Source organism: Trachinotus anak, unplaced genomic scaffold (genome assembly GCF_046630095.1).
Source record: "Trachinotus anak isolate AG129_WGS33_773 ecotype Australia unplaced genomic scaffold, CSIRO_AGI_Tana_v1 ptg000014l, whole genome shotgun sequence".
Lineage (NCBI taxonomy): Eukaryota > Metazoa > Chordata > Actinopteri > Carangiformes > Carangidae > Trachinotus > Trachinotus anak.
Window position 1 is genome coordinate 9,485,367 of NW_027273865.1, and position 17,376 is coordinate 9,502,742.

General features: G+C 44.8%; 1 protein-coding gene across 1 annotated transcript in view; it reads right to left on the reverse strand.

The window, feature by feature from the left end:
• The window catches only part of robo1 (roundabout, axon guidance receptor, homolog 1 (Drosophila)), a 218,489-nt gene that overhangs the window by 40,619 nt on the left and 160,494 nt on the right, over nucleotides 1–17,376 (reverse strand). The window contains exon 5 of the mRNA XM_071496345.1: nucleotides 1,579–1,736. Coding sequence (XP_071352446.1) covers nucleotides 1,579–1,736 — 158 coding nt within the window. The remainder of the gene's footprint in view (nucleotides 1–1,578; nucleotides 1,737–17,376) is intronic.

Here is a 17,376-nt window from a genome sequence, read left to right on the forward strand (position 1 = left end):
GTGTTCAGTGGGGATAAAGTATAATTCTGGGAAAGGCCATGTGTGCGAGAGATGCTTTGTCCACAGTGTACCTTGCCTTTAACACTCCATAGTTAACAGTGTGAGGTAGTTTGTTATTGGATAATTAACTAAAAAGGTTAATTGATAAAAATAAGCGAATGCACGGAAGATCTAATCTCCAAACTGTATAGTCTTTAACGTCAGTTTAGGAGAGAATGGGATGTTTGTTATATATATCTTCTATACTGCAACAGTGGCCACAGAGAGGCAGTCAGCTGAATGGATGGCTGAATGTGTAAACACAAGACAGAAAGTAAATTCCTCTAAGGCTGCAAGAGTTCACTTTGTGGCAAAGAGGCTGCGTGCTTATCAGCGACTACTGACTCAACTCAGGAACAGATATGATTTGATTCTCTGTAAACTAGATTTTGTGCTTGTTTCTTTCAATCATGCTGCTCAGCAGACAGACACGGATGCTTCATGTTTTGCCTGTGAATCTTAGAAAATAACCGAGAGACGCAGAACACTCGCACTGTTCAGGAGCTGGAATGAAGGGCTCAATGCGCTCAAACTCAACCAGACCTCACGGAGCAAAACTGTATTTAGTCATGTACGGTCCTCCACTGAAGACAGCCAACAGCAATGAATCACTGTTTTGACTTACCCAGTAATGAAAATGTATTGAGCACAACTAGCCCCGGCTGGACTTCAGCACCAAGCTACAGGCACACACACAGTGGAACATCTTTATTGGTACCTTGTATTTATTATCTGGGGAAGATTTGATTTTCCATGACTGTACTGTAAAGTTAGCCATCGTCAGCACTTGGGGGGCAAACTATTCGACTGCTCCACAACTGCACAATGTGCAGTCAGACCTTCAAAACCCCAACAGTCAGATTTGAAAATGGGAGCCAGACCCACTGCAAACTGCTCACAACCTGCTTGTGTTAGCTGAGTGCTGAGTCAGAGTCTTAACTTCCCTAAAGCACACATCCAATCAGAATAATCAAACACAACTAGAAGTCTCTTCCTGCTTAAAGAAGAATGAACGGACATCAAGTCGTGTTTGGCTGAAACAGCTGGAGCTAGGATTATTCAAGACAGATCTTTAGTAAGCAAGCATGTAGAGCTGATTGATACAGTAGTGCTTGGCTGTGTGCTGTTTTAATTAAAGCGGAATAATTGGTGGTTTGGTTGTAAATCAAATGTAAAGAGTTGTTTGGATTCTGCAGGTGCTGCTGCTGCTGAGTACAACCTTGTCCTCTTTGACTCCAGTCAGCTCATTTCTTCTTCCTGATCTTTGCTGCTCCTGGTTGATTTCCTCAGCAAGCCATCTCAATCAATGCAAGGCTGCTGACTAATGATGCAGGACCTCTGTCATTACAGGTTGTAGCCACCAAAATGGGTTGCTTAAAAGTAAATCAGTCTTTCAACAAACACTGAGGTCATTCTGGGTCATTATATCTAATACAGTTAAACACATCATCCCCATATACAAAATATAAATTAGGCTACATGTGCGCAATAACAATGTTTAAGTCACCACAGTTTAAGGAAAAAAGTCAGTGTACTTACAGTGATCCTCTCATCTCGGTCGTCAATGTTTACGCCATCTTTTTTCCATGATATGGTGGGTTCAGGGTGACCACGTGGAGGTTGACACTCCAGAACCGCTGGCTCTCCTGCTGCCACGATCACATCAGCAGGGTTTTGTCTGAAGTCGTCACGTAGAACTGCAAGAAAACAGAGGAAGAAGAAAAAAATTAGCAAAACGTCATTATGTCCTCCTTTAGGAAAAGCACAGCAAAGGAACAGTTAATGAAGCGGATGACTGCATTGAAAAAAAAGAAAAAAACAACAACAACTAAAGCTGTTGCTACATTCATAAAGCCGACGGCAGCTAGTAAAACAGCAGTCAAGGTGTTTAGACACAGATAATTAGTTCTGCACAGACGACAAAATGTTGGGCGGGTATCACTATTGATTTACTGAATCCCGCCCACAATGAAAACTGCAATAAGGCCATCAAAATTTTACAGCATATGGCACTGACTAAATAAAAAACATATGCATATAGTGTAGACCAGTGTCTATACAAGGCTGATACGGCTGCTGTTTTTAATGGCCTGCTTTCTTCCTCATAACATTCCTGTCAATAAGCTTCAGAGCAGCAGTGATGAGCACATATTTGTGCCCATCATCATGTCTAATAGTAAATGACCTTCTTCCTTGTTGACTGTACCAAACAGATCTACATACAATCAGCCACACACACTTACACACTGATCATCACCTCTCCATCATCACTTCTTCATCTCCCCCTGACACTCCGTATTTACGTCCTCCTCGCTCATACACCCGCGCTATCTTGACATAGATGAAAATCTACATTAGATCCAATCTACTATTGCTGCCTTGGTAAGGACTCAGGATATGGTTGTTATTTGCATTGATTTCCCCCCGGTAAAGGTGTAAAAAAGATGACACAGCCATGAATTTTCATTTTTCAGACATTAGAGGTCCACAGCTTCTCATTCCTAGGTCTCATTGGTGATACAAATTTGACACTGAATAGATAAGAAGGTTTAGAGAGATTAACTGAGCAATTCTGATTTTCATTTGGGGCTAACTGCAAAATTACACCACCTGCCTCACCTAAAATCATTAGTCTTAGCCTGCCTGCCTTATCTGAATGTCACATCAATATCATTACGAACTGGTAGTTGCAACAAAGCGGATCAATGGATATCTATTTTCTGAGGGGCAGAGGCGCAGCATATCTCTGGACTCCATATCTGTAGCGTTAGAGATAAACTGGAGGTTTATTGAGAGGGGAGAAAGTAATGAAAAAGCAACAAACTCAACTTCTGAGGACAGCGTGCCAGTAATCATTTTCCCAGCTCCGCTGCATATACATATAAAAACATATGAAAACAGTGCTTGTAAATTTCAGGCTGTAACTCAGGCCACACACAAAGTGCGTGAGGTCAGCGCAGTGTGTGTGCATGTGCATTTAATCCCTCTGGATGCATGGAAAAGTCATGCGAATGGATGCTTGTGAGTTATTTCGTCTGTGTTTTGGGGATAAAACTGAGCTTTTGCCGCCTATTGTCTCACGCTACTCGGTTTGCTCTAAAGTCACCTCAGTCACAGATCAAAGTCGGACTCACCCCAGGACCCCTCACCTACTGACAGCCAACAAATTCCTGACTAAACCCTTTAAGCTGTTTCTGTTAGATACTGCTCTCTGCTTCTTCTAACGTGGAGTGGGAATCCAGTCCAACAGTAGGAACCTGGCTTTAGAGGCAGATGGGTGGTAATAGCTTCCCCAGTCTTTTGCTGCATAATCAAATCCAAATCTTCCTATGAACAGCTGCAACGTTACCCAGCCTCAATTCTTAAGCACAGGAGCAGTATTCACCAGAGACAATGCAAAAGGATTCATCGGATATTTTCAAACTTGCATGCTGTCGCCGCCAATGAGGAGGGGACATCTACAGATATATTGACACTGTGCTGCACACAGATGAGTAATGATTATGACCATGTGCATTTTCGACACTCACTCTGATCCAACTCAAAGTCAGTGGTGCAGCTGTGCGGTGAGTGAGCTCATTTGGTGCGTTTAAAAGCAGATACAGTCATCCAGGAATGCAAATGTAAACACCAACCATCCGATCCATTAGAGCACCAGCTCCAACTGAGGAAACACTGCCTCTGTTTGTGTCAGCAAGCTCGACCTGTTCTGACGAGAAGTCAGCCATTGAAGATGCTGCTTGGCTCAGATAAAATGCAAACTTTTTTTTTTTTTTTTCATGTTCAAACATCTCTCCTTCTTGTTTTTTTCTGATAGTAAAGTATAAAAGTGTAAACATCCTGAGTCAATGATAACGATTGAGCAATATCCTGCTGATGAGGACTGTGAACACTTAAGAACTTAACAGTGAAGCGTGGGTGAGAGAATTCATGCTTTTTCTGCACAGTTAATTCAAAGTCTGTCATAAACGCTCGAGTGAGTGAGCTCAGCAACTTTGACTGTAACACGAAGTGCACCTCTGCCTCCCCTGCTGGCCTCGCTGTAACTCTCTCAGCTCACATGCAGATGCATCTGTCCCTCTGGAAAATAAAAAGGGATGTGTGTGGTGGAAAAGAGGAAGAGAAAAAAGGGATGCTGTATTGACTAGTTGGAGGCCAGAGGGAGAGCTGGCATCATCCAGTGTTTACACCAACAGCGCAGTGACCTCCACCCCTCCTCAACAGCACTCACTCCCCCACCTCGCTGCCCTCTCTGCTCCTCCAAACCAACACCTCTTTGTTATAAACACAGCTGAGTGCAGCGCAGCAGACAGTCCCGAACATCTGTGTAGTGAAAAAACAAAATCCTTTGGGACGGAGGCAGAGTGAGCAAGAGGGAAGCAGAGGCAGCCAGACAGTCTGTCAGACAGACAGATGGACCCAGATCTGGATGGGGTACAAAGCCCCAACTCTTCCGCCAGAAGCCCTGTCAGATCCGGAGCTGTGGTGGAATTGGTTGCCTCTGGCCCCCCTGGTTTAAATAAGGTATCCAGCGTCCCTCTTTCCTGTATATGTACTGCATAAGGCCCTGCTTGCCTGACTCCCTCACTGGTCCTGTTCTGGGACCCAGAATTGGGTGAAAAATAGGGTAGAGAGGCTCTCATGCTGTGCGCTATCCTGAAAGTAAGTGTGTGTGTGTGTGTGTGTGTGTGTGTGTGTGTGTGTAGTGTGGTCTGTGTCTGTGTTTGGGATAATGAGCCTACTCTCCCACTCTGTCTCTCTAGTGAGCCTGCAGCTGTCCCCTAGCAGATAATATTTCCTTCGCTATTAACAGGGAGGCCAAACTCAATGTGTGCGTGTGTGTGTTTGTGTGTGTACAGAGAGATTTTCAGTTTGTGGCTTAATATGTGGAAATGGGCCAAAGTCACAGGTCCCAGCATGAAGACGCCTCTTTGTCCGTCCTGGATTTGCTCAAATATGCTGATGATGGGATGAAACAGAGTGAACATCCGGACCTGGACAGATATCAATACATTTAGGCAAGGTAAAGGGATCTGTTCTGCATTGCACTTCCTCTTTTCCTCTTTTCAGTAGGCTGAAAACAAAACAAATCATCTCTCATCTGGATGTCTCACTGCAAGACAAACAGCTGACTGTACATAAAACAACCATACCTATCAAAGCAGAGCTTTAGTTTGCAGTGGCAAAAATCTGTTGGGCCCTGCCAAGCTGAGTCTGACCACACTCTGCTGTACGTTATGATAAATTGCTCTCTCAGTTCACAGTAGCAAATTGGAGCTGTGCTGAGGCTAACACAATTAGCTGCCATTATTTTTTACACCCAAACCCTCCTTTAAAGGTCAGCTGAGATGGCTGCTCTCAGCTCTGAAAACTCCAAGGTTCATCACCCCCACAAACTATCCCCTGTCCACCCACACACTCACACACACACATGCAATCTTTGCCTCAGGAAATTGAAAACAGATGTTTAAATGTCAAATTAAAATGAGATTCCCGTGCTGCCCCTCCAACATTAATGAAAATGAAGACTTAATGCCACACACAAGTCTGGGTGGGAAGATCAGATGAGCTTTGTTCTGAGGAAATTAAACCAAGTACAACAAGCTTCCCCACAAATCTTTGGAAGGATACAAAAACAGACCCACTGGGGAATTAAAGATTTATCAGAAGGCACCCAGAGTCAGTCCTGCAGAGACACAGAGCACAGCATGGGTCTCGCCTTTGGCTTTGGATTTTTCTTTGAAACAGAGAGGACATGGCTTGCCCCATGAGGGAAGAAGAATGAATGATAACGAGAGAGAAAGGGCACTAAAGACAGGAGGAACAGTAGAAGCAAAAAAAAGCTGTTCCATATAATGGAAGATGATCTCTCTCTCCTCCTTTTCATCTGTCCTCCTGGTTTCCTGAAGGTAGTTCTGCTTCTTTTGTGCGAGTTGCTCCATTTGCTTCACAAGCTGCCATAATGTCAGGCTATCAGGGGTCAAACATCATCAAACATTACCTGAGGATATAAGGTAGGGATGAATGGACAGTGCAATGAATACCAGGAAAATATCAAATGGCTAAGCAGCGCCAGATGTTCTTGGTTATTTGTGACTGCTTCCAGCCCCAGCTGCAGTAGACTCAGTCTCTCTCTCTCTCTCTCTCTTTCTCCCTCTCTCTCTCTCCCCCCCTATTCATTTTATTTAGCTCAACAGTTTGAAACAGCGACAGGACAAGTTAATATACGAGTAACAGCAAAATATAATTGAACATAAAAGAAATAGGTCAAAGCCTGGATGTTTCAGTTATATTTCACATGTAAAGAAAACCGGATCATATTAAAATCTGCCCCATTCTGGTCAACAATGACAGGTTTATGTGCATTAAAACAGGGCTTACATTGGTTGAGCTCCCCTCCAGTGTATTTGTGCTTATTGTACAACATAATTCCTCTGCCCCTTCCAGAGTGTTGTTTATGCCATAAGCAAAAAATCTGCCTTATTCACAGTGCGGCTATGTTTGTGTGCTAAGCCCTTCCATACTGATGCTCTTCACCTTGCCTCCAGCTCTGTCCTGTGGGACAAACACCTCTCATTCTCTCCCTCTATGTGCCTCCCACTTTGTCTCTACATTTCTCTCTCCCCTCTCAGCATTTGACCCCCTTATCTTACCTCTCTCTCTCTCGACTCACACACTCGGTGAGCAGCTTGCATCAAAGACACGCTCATAGCGATGGTGTGTTAACCCATGCCACTCTACTGCAAAGGCTGTAGCAGGTGGATAATTTGCCAGCGGCGTGCGTACAGTGTGTGTGTGTGTGTGTGTGTGTGTGTGTGTGTGTGTGTGTGTGTTTGCACTGCACAAATCTGTAGTTTGCTGGTGGGTGTGAAGATAAAACAGGACTCCTACTGTACTCTGGAGAATCTCTGCCTCCCTCCCTCCTCTTCCTCTCCCTCCTCCTTCTCATTCCCTTATTCCCTCCTGACCCCACCACTGGAGAGATCAGATTGGACATGGCAGCCTCCCCTCTCTTTCTCAATCTGGCTCTCGTTCTTCAGCTCTGAGCTCATGCCCTCTTGCCCACCCTGTGGACACTCTATCCTATCCTGCAGCACACAAGCTGCACTGAGCATGCCCGTAATACTGCCAGGGATGGGTGATTATAGATATAAACTTCACAGTTTATGTGCACACACACAAATATAGAGGTAAAACTGGCAAATAGTAATAGCGGTAGACATCGCGATAAAGCCGTCACGCTTTTTCCACACCTACATGTTTTGTTCTTTTAGGATTTAATTTATAGATTTCACATTTATTTTCAAATGCTCCATTGATAAATCATTTTGAAAACAATAGCAGCTCTCTAGACAACCGTGACATTCAATACGAGGTCACATCTGTGGAGGCGCACTGGCTAAAAACGCCTGACAGCCTAAGTGCCTGGTTGACCGCAAGATACCTTGTGGACACCCGTAAATATGTCAACAAGAGCAGACAGACTATTACCCAACTGGCCTTTAGGGTTTGCACCTGCACACCTTGAACGCCATGAGGTCATCCTTCACACTCGGATGTGATGTCATGTCCCTGAACATAGACAGGATGTCCCGATTAACTATTATAAACATTCAAAGTCCGAATAATAAACCATGTGAGTCCATTAGTAAATAAACAAAGCACAGACTGACACAGTATCTGCTTGTCAACATGTTCTCTCAATGTGTCTTACTTGCTGTGGTAGAAACACTGGAATAAATGCACATTTGAAAATCATTTGAAGACTTCGACAGTTGTAGATCAGATGAGACCCTGACACCGTGTTTTGATCGGCATCCAGAGGATGAGCAGCACACGTGCTACTAACTGTAGAGATGTACAGATGCAAATGTAAACCAAGCCATGTAGGGAAAAGAACCAGGCTGGGCCTGCTGCTGTGTGCGTGTGTTGAGTGAGGCAGGGGTAAAGCGAGGGGGGGTAATGGGATTTACACTGTGATGTGCCAGGTGATTAAAGTCCATACCTGGCACTGGCAGCCGGGGCAGATGGCTTTGTGGCCCTTTCAGAGGCACAGCAGAGGCCATGTCTGCACTCACAGTGGCCCAGTGAGGCTGCAGAGAGCCCAGTGCAGAGGGCTCAATCGCAGCGCTTCACCCTCTACCATACACACTTCAACAAACACATGCAGACCTCATGGGCATTAGTATCCAACAGCAATTATGTCTGTACATGAAGAAACACAAACATGTGCGCACACAAAGGCACACACAGGGGCACACTCATACACCACATAAAGGAAACCCTGCCACGCAGCCGCACAGACAGAGAGGCCATTGAGTGCCTGTGTTTGTTTAAATGGTCGTAAGTCTTCTCGTCAGGCTTGCAGAGGGAGATGGCGTTTGGCGAACACGGCGAAAAGGCACAGAGGGCAGCGGGGAGGCAGGTTTATGTGAGTGACTGAGTGAGTGAGTGACTTGGCACCTCATAGTTCAATAAACAGTGCCTGTTTGATTGGAGTGCTCGGAGAGCAGGAGTTGGACTAAAATAAAGAGTGTTATCGAGTGTCGGGGCAGCACAGGCAGGAATGTCACAGGGAAAAAAAAAAACAGCTCCAGAACCAGTCTCTCTCTCTCTCTCTCTCTGTCCAAAAATGTTCTAAAAAGCAAAATCATATAAAAAAAAAATACAAACCCCATAAAATCCTGATAAGGAACACCCACTGCCACAATGTAAACTGTGTCATAAACATCTGTATGGGATTATCACATTTAAGTGTAATGAGTGAAAAACATCAACGAGCCATTTGTGTCCTTGTCGGCCCCTGACAGATCAGCCCATACACTCTGTCTGCATATGAAAGTGATTTCAAGGCTGTTTTGATTCTCAAGGAGAGCCCAGTACCTGTTGTGGAAAAACAGCATCAACTATTGTGGTTACTAAATGCACTCGGACATATGTAGTTTTCTCATTAGGAGCTGGCCAAGCTAAATAAAATATTCAATTTACACAGCACAGAGCTGATGCCAAATTAATTCATGGTTTCCACTCTCGGATGCTGTTTCAGGAGTTTCACATTGTGGAAAGTAACTGCATGTCCCTTGCAAGAACAGGTAACTTAACTTAGGGATTGATGTTTATGATCTGCCCCCTTTGGCAGGTCTGGTTGGAGTGGGTACAGCCTATCTTCACTGCTGTAAGTCTTGTCTATAGGTGGAGCTCTGCCACCTACTCCCAGGGCAGGAGGAAGATCTGAGAACCCTGGTAACCCTGCTCTCACCACTCACTGCATAGCCTCAAGTCTGAAGCGAACAGACACAAAAGAACAGATGTAACACTATCGCGCACACAAACATGTACACCTGTACAGTATGCTCTCTCCTTCTCTGTCTCTTTCTCTCCTTTCACACACAACACAGACAGAGGCAATGGGGATCTGTTAGTAGCCTTTCTGCCCTCTTTGAACTATGCTCAGTGTATAAAATGTTTTCTCCATACACCTATGTAGATGAAACATACACAGTGTACACAAATGTGGCTGTGGCAGCCAGAAAAATCTTGAAGGCAGAAGAAGAATTTCCTCAGTGTAATTTGCTGTTAGTAAATGACGAACCTCCACAATCCAAACATTATTTGTTTTTTTAAGTTTGTCTTTGATTGTCTGTCAGCATTTGGTTATACATGTGCTAAGTGTTATTATAAATCTATATCAACAGACCTCAGAGGAGGTGATTTCCTAATAACTCTATCTCCCTGCAAACATTTCCATTGGAAGTAAATTCTACTGAAGAAATGTTTCCTTTGGTTTCTCTTGAAAACTGCTGACACTACGTTGTGTAGATTATCTACAGTAACGGGAACATTGATTCTGGAAGGAGAGTTGGCTGCCGAATTTTTAAATGCTACCAGCACCATAAACAAAATGCACTTCTTTGTATTGTGGTGGAGGCTAAAATCTCAGAGATAGCTATCCCAAAAGCTGGCCAAATAAAACAAGCTATCAGTCGGGCTAAATGCTACTTGAGATAAGCGGGGAATATATATATATATATATAAAATTTCTCTGCCTCTAAATTTCCCACTCCTTTCTCACAGCTGTTCTCTCCTCTCTGCCTGTGTTCAGCTTCACTCGATGGCGTTAGTCAGCCTGAGTCTTCACACTGTAATAGGATTTTACACAACACAGAACTGGTGAAAATATGCAGATCACAGAATTGTCACCATAGAATGCTCATTACAGTAAATCCCTTTACATCCAGAAAAGCAGGCGTAAACACGCCAAGAGCCATGGAATATCTTTATCCACTTGTGCCTAAATCCTGCTACGTGTTTCACACAGCTCAGTTCACATTGTCTCACTTATGTTTGCTGACAATATCTCACTGTGAGCTGCCCTCCCGTCTGTGTGGCCCCACCGGCGAACCCTCTCCCAGCATCTGCAAAGATGAGGGCCTTATTAAAACAATCTTCCCAATTAACATTCCTGGCCCCTGGAGCCCCCCTGGACCTCCTCCACTGCTCCTCCAGACCTGACCCCTCCTCAGCTCCACGATGACAAAGAAGCTGTGTAGGACTCAGACGGGCCACGGGACTCTTATATATGACTATGACTAGGGTGAGAGGGGGATGTGAGGCAACTTGTTTTTCTTCCTGAGAAATCTAAATCTGTGTGGTTGTCTGTTTTCACATGAGTGTTGTTTGTGTGTGTGAGAAGAAGAGAGAATGAGGGTGAGAGAAGGAAGATACTGGAATGGATAAACGAGTTAGCACCAGTCGGACGGCACAGTCATCACAAACGCTCCTAATTTGATGTGACACACAATGATACGGGCTAATTTGCAAAGGGCGGATTGCTCATGATCTTGAGCGGGAAGGAATAGCGTAAGAGGAGCCTGCTGGCTGGCTAACTCACACCATCAGAGAAATTACATCCATAAACACAGCACGCTTTCGTGACATCTGACCCGCCGCTTACCGCCATCTGAGCATTTTTAAGACACAAACATCTGCTGCAGATCTTTTCACTTCTCTATTAGCCTGAGATCTAACGAGCAGATAACAGGATGCTCCACAATCTCTCGCACATCTTCCAAAAACAAAGACATATTATGGACAAACAACGGTGACTGACTGAGTGTTATTCTGTGGTGGCGCTGTGCAGACGGGAGGGGGGCAGAGCGTTTACACTGACTGGGGGTCTGCCTTTGCTTCATGTCAGAGATAATGTAAATCACAAACTTTATACAGCTCCCGCTCGTCCCTTTGCTCAGCTGGACTTTCCAGTTTTTAATGTGCAACAACTTGTGTGAGCACTCATGTGCAGGCAGGTGTGTTAGCTTGCGTTTTACTTCTCCCTACTGACTATGCTGCCAGTCTGTTTGGGCTACGACTTATTAATGCATGCTTAATGAGATCCAGCGGACACGCAATACGCGGATGTCTCCGTAGCATATGTCAAACAAGCTAATTCAAAGCAGAAGTCGTCTCTCTTTCATCTTAAATTGGTGTCATGGAAATGTCAGCCTAATGCACTTAGTTTCCAATGAAAGTCTAATTTGAGAGTGGTTTAGGAAACGGTAGGAGTGAACGATTGTTCTGGAGAACAGTGCGCCGTGGTCGGGACGGGACCATAAACTTGGATTACATCAGCGGCTGTTGCGGAGGTGACTGGAGAAGAGTAATATGATAGCGGCTGTGTGGAAGGAAACAGGCAGGCAGAGAGGAAAATGGGGAAGGAAAAAACACACAAGGGGATCCAATGCAATGTTACAGCAGATCCCGTAGCCTTTCGTCATGGCCACTTTCATTTCCACCATGCTGATCCCTCTCCAATCACTTTACCAGGCATCAGGGGAGACAAGGGAGAGACGGAGGGAAGGAGGAAGAGGGACAAAGGGGGGGAAAGGTTGTACAGGTTAAGCAAAAGTGTGGAGGTGGGGGGTCCTCCAGAGATATAGGGCACAAGAATGTTAAAGAGGGTGAGACAAAGCAAATAAGGATACTGGGATCCAAACATGTGCTGCAGCTCCAGAGGGGCACATCTTTCTCTGATCAGTTGCCGTCCCTATTTCAATGGTTTCCACATGGACCCTAAACTCTCCCAGATGGGCCCTGAGAAGATGAAAAGATGTCCATATCCCTATCGAAGAGGGGATCTGTTACAGTGGGAAGAGATACCGAAAGGAACGGAGCGAGGGAATGCTGTCAGAGATACTGTGCCAGAAAGAAATAGAGAGCTGAAATTTCATCTGTAGCACTTGTCTACCACGTGAGCATGTATGCCTACGTGATCACTGCCAAACACTTTGCTGCTATAGCTTTTCACTGCACTTGTCAAGTTGTCCAACATGCAATATTGAGCATGGCTGATGCCAAGGAGAAAGTTTTGTGAGTGTGCCAGAAATTACCCTGATCCCTGTGAAATTGACACTGTGTAAGGTTTCAAGACTGATGTTAAGCCCCGGATTTTCCATCTTTACATTTTCATTAGATGGAGCACAGACAAAAGAAAAAGTGCGTTCATAGTTTTTCCCCTTTGTTTTATGGGATACTTTGCTACTGTTAACATGGCTGAAACATCCTGGTGAGGTGATTTATGATCCCTCTCCCCAGGGTACAAAGCCAGGCCCTGCAGCAAAGGAAATTTAAGGCTACTGCACCAACTCTGCTCACAGAGGACTCTAAAATATCTACTAGATTTATAGATGTGGGGGAGAAATCTTTTCCTCCTCTGAGGTACTTTTGTGTAGACTCCCTGAATTGAAGCCTGCCAGCCGGAGACTTGCCTGATGAATAAAGAGGAGTGCCGAGGTGCATTTGGTCTAAGCATACTTTATGTGGTGATGTTGGTTTCTTAACTGTATCTCTGCTCCAGTGTCCATTCAAAGTCTGTCTTCTCCATCTTTTTTATCCCTGGCAATGCTTTCATGAAGCTCATCTTTCATAAACCGCAGGGAAAGACGTCCCCCGTTTATGTTTTTTCAATCCAATCCCCAAGACAAGAGATTTCTGTCTGATGAAAAACATCTAACTCATACAAGCATGTCTGTTAAAATCGTTTTTTTGTACATTAGTACTTATGATGTGTGTATACTGTGACCGGTTGATATGAATTAGCTGCTGATGTTGTCAATGAAAGCACTGACTGTCATGAGGAGGACATATAATAAGACATTTGAAAAATATAGAAGGTGCGATTGAAAAATTACCAGGAGATGATGGACGAACTGCTGGCTTTACTGGGTGACATTAAAAGAGAATATTAAATACTGGTCTCATATCTTTTCAATCCCATCCCCTGCAGGCTCTCTCTGTAATATAGCTGCTGATGACTCTTCAAAACATCGACATCTGAAAAATTAATATATGAACACCTAATCACATTGAAGGAGCTTCCTCTGGCAGTTAATCCTCTTGGGAGAAGAGAAGCTCTGATAAGGATGGTATAAAAACCTATCAAATGCACAATATGACGAACTTATTAAAGATCAGCTGTTGGCATGTTTCAATTTTCTTTTAATAAGGGCAACTTATCCTCCTGGTTCTACTTTGTATTTTATTTTCCCCTTTTCATTTCCCTGTTGCCCAATCTACTCTGTAAAAGTGTGTGTAAGTGGGAATGTCATTTTCATTTTGATAAAAGTTATTCTTATTTTTCATTAAACCTCGGCCCTTAATCTTATCTCTTCCCCTCTCCTCCTCTTCTGCCCTGTTTTGCTGAGCAGGTGTCTACAGGAACAACCACCGGAAGCAGAAACCTCTAGTTCACCCCTTCATGAAAAAAAAAAAGAAATAAATAAATCCTACTCAACACGGATGCCATTCCCAACATCCAAAAGGCATGTGGTCAGCCCAAAGCCCCTGTGCATCGTAGACAGATTACTCTGAAAGGAACAGAGGAGGCCATCTGGAGCAGAGGAGGGGCGAGGAGCGAGGGGGAAAGGAAATTTAAGAAATGGAGGAGAAAGAACTGGCTGGATGATTTGGAGGATAAGGGAATGCAGGGCAGAAAGACGGAGAAGTGTAGGGGGGTGGAGTGGGGACAGATGTTTAAGCTTTTCTGCCAAAGGGGGATGCAGGGATGCATGAGAGATCTGGACTGCGGGAGCACCAACTTGGGTGTGCAGTACAAATCAGGCTATGAAAGAGGCTTGACAAGGTAAAATAAGAGCTCACGTGAAGGACTGTTTTTAAACCTTGGAGGTCCGGATTATTTAAAAATACTCAGGGTTAAATATAATCTCATAAAACCTTTATGACACACGCAGTATAATGCCAGGGAGGACTTGGCTGCTGGGTACTTGGCTGAGATAGCAGTGTGTGTTGGCCTACAGGTTCCACACACAGGTCTGAGGGAGTGACAGGTTCACTGGGTGTTTGAGGTCAGCAGCCGTGTGTACACACACAGCAGTGTGTTAAGAGCTGCTGGGTTGTGTGGTCAGTGGTTCATCTCATTAGCACCTGCTGACCCGACCAGCTCACTGCACTCACGGAGCAGCGGAGCTGGGGCGTAAAAAACAAGCGAGCGTGAAAGCAAACATAAAACACTCGACTGTGCCAGCAAACAAACGGTCCCCTGGCAGAGAGAGAGGAAGAAATCAACAAGCAGAGGAAGAAGCCCCCACAACCATCATCCTCTCCCTCAGTATCTCTGCAACAAACGGAACATCCTCAGCACAGAGGTCGGCACTCGGCGAACAGATAAACTCTCCCTCCGTTCTCCTGAGATAAGACATGCCTAACGTGCCTCACACAGGGAGACAGTTTACCACAAAACACTCCCACAACCCCCCCCCCCCCCCCCCACCCCCCGAGCAAATCATCAAATACATCCATGTTTAGTTTCTGCCGAGCCCAAATATGCCAACAAAGCCATGATAAGAGAGCGTGCAGCTAAAAAGCTACATTGTGCTCAACAAAGGGGAAAAAGCAAATCAGGGCTAGGATGTGACAGGGCTTGTTGCTGCTCTGGAGAAGCAGATGAGGGTGCTGAGTTTGTTGTGGAGAAGAGGAAAATAAAACAGAGCAGTTCACGTCATGCGGGTGAGACCTGCCTATATATGGGTGACATCAATAAAATGTTCCTGCACTATCTCAATTGCAGGGAGTGGACGTATCCCAGTATGGCACTGAGCAAATAAAGCACAGAGCTCTCTTTCATGCACAGCTGCAAACATGCCAAAGCACAAGGTATAAGGTATGATGTTGGTGGTGGAGTCAATCTCCTGCCACCTCCTTTCCAATCACCTACGGTTCAGCACACAGCCATATACTTCGCTCTATCTCTCCGCCAAATCGTGGCAAGAATTTTCAGACTGTGACTGACACACAGACCATCTCAAAAGGCAAAAGTATCGTGTAGTTTCATGCTGGTGGAGCGCAGACAGCCAGACACTCGACAGGCAGCTAACGGCTTCATTCCACCTGATTTGCATCTATTTGGAATGTGGGATGAAACTGGCACAGCCGGGTCACATTATGCAGGAAGGAAAACTCTGCTAAACACTGCACATATTTTCACATCACATTCCCCTGACCCGACTGCATCTGCCCGCAAAGTTGAGCGCTGATTACAAACACCACCAACCCCCCATCCCCACCTGCAGTACCAGAGTCCACATGCCTTCTATTGTCTGAGTCCCCACCATGTTGTCTGTATCTGGGAGAGATAGCATCTCAGCAAGTCCTTCTCTCTGGTGCTCTGTGGTTTTCTGAGACCTCCAGAGCCCGTGGGAGGCAGAGCACCTGCACAGCAGACAATAGCAAAGTCTCCTACAGATTCTGCTGGTCTTTGAAGTGGCAATGGATGTGAGCTCAATACCTCAGGCCCTCTTTTATCGCACGCATCACTCTGTGGTTTCACCGCACAGGCTTTGTGATGAGAGACGGCTTCGAGATGAGTCGAGCAGAGCTTTTAAGGACATTCAAGTGTTTGGTTGACCAGCCGTTCCACATCAGACAAGGTGTTCACATTAGATAAACACAAAGAAGAAATTACTAGGATGTCTGTAGAGGGATACATGCTACTGTACACACCCGCTGCGGTCTGATCTGCCAGTTAATTGGCATGGGGTCAGGTATCAAAATAGAGATAGTGAAAATATACGTTTATGAAGGGGGGGGCAGATCATTGAAGAAGAGCTGAGCGTTACAGCGTATTTACGTTGTGGAGGGAAAACACCACACACACAGAACTTTACATTCCTTACCAGAGTATCACAGCCGCATCTACCGTCTCCTCCTTCAGTCTCCGTTGTTAACCGGCTGTCTAACAATCCTCCTAAGCATAAACTAGCTGTGAAATATGGCATCATAAAAAGCAGTGGGTTTTTTGATTATGAAGAATCCATGAATTATTCAGAGGCAACTGATGGCAATTTTTTTTCTCTGCATGTAGCTGCTTCCATCCCTGTCTCATCCCTTCTCTATCTCTGTTTTCTCTTATACTGCTGCTCTGTTTAGATTTTTCTCTATGTATCACATTTTTTATTCTCATCTGTTCATCCCTCTCTCCTTCTTTCTGATTTCCATCCTGTGGGATCAGTAGCACAACAATTGAGGGAAGATGTTCCTGAAGACAAAAAACAAAAAAGGAGCAGAGGGTGCGGCACTGTGACTGACTGGCGCTAAAGTGGACACCTTACTGCTTGAAAGAGCTACGACAAAGTCAAGTGAGTGGAAACCTTGACTAGTAAACAGAGACATCCCGAGCATGCCTGCCCCAGCGTCAGCTCTGTCATCATGTGGCTAAAACTCCGACAGTGTTGTCCTTAGAGTCCCAGTGTCTGACCCTCTATCTGTCACCATCTATTTTACCATGCCCCCTTAACTACACACCATCAGCCTTAGAATAAAGACTCTCCTAGTGTACATCACAGTGGTTTACTCTGCTTGCCTGAGCGTGATAGTTTAGCAGCCACGGGGGAACGAACCAGTCACAGAAGTGCATCTTCTCTCAGCAGTGACAGACAAGGCCGTACAGTGCGTCTCTGCACAGTGATGAGTAATGATCTCTCTGGGGTTCTTTGCTTCGCCGCCTCTCGTACATACATTTCACTGTATGTCCTGCTTTCTAGCTGTATGGTTTTTCATCAAGAAAAATTCCTGATAATAATTCAACTACGACAACTACTGCAATGTCTACAGTGCTTTAAAATGTTTCATTTTAAGGATGCTTGGGGTCAAAGGTCACTTTTGTAGACTGACTGTTACCCAAATTTAGACACTGTCGCGACATTATCTGTTCTCGGCGGTTGTTGCTGGTTATCAATGTTGGTCTGTTTGCATTGTAAGCAAAATGACGACTATGAGAAAAAAAAAATGCAGCTCAAAGTCAGCAGATCCATATCCAAATTTGGA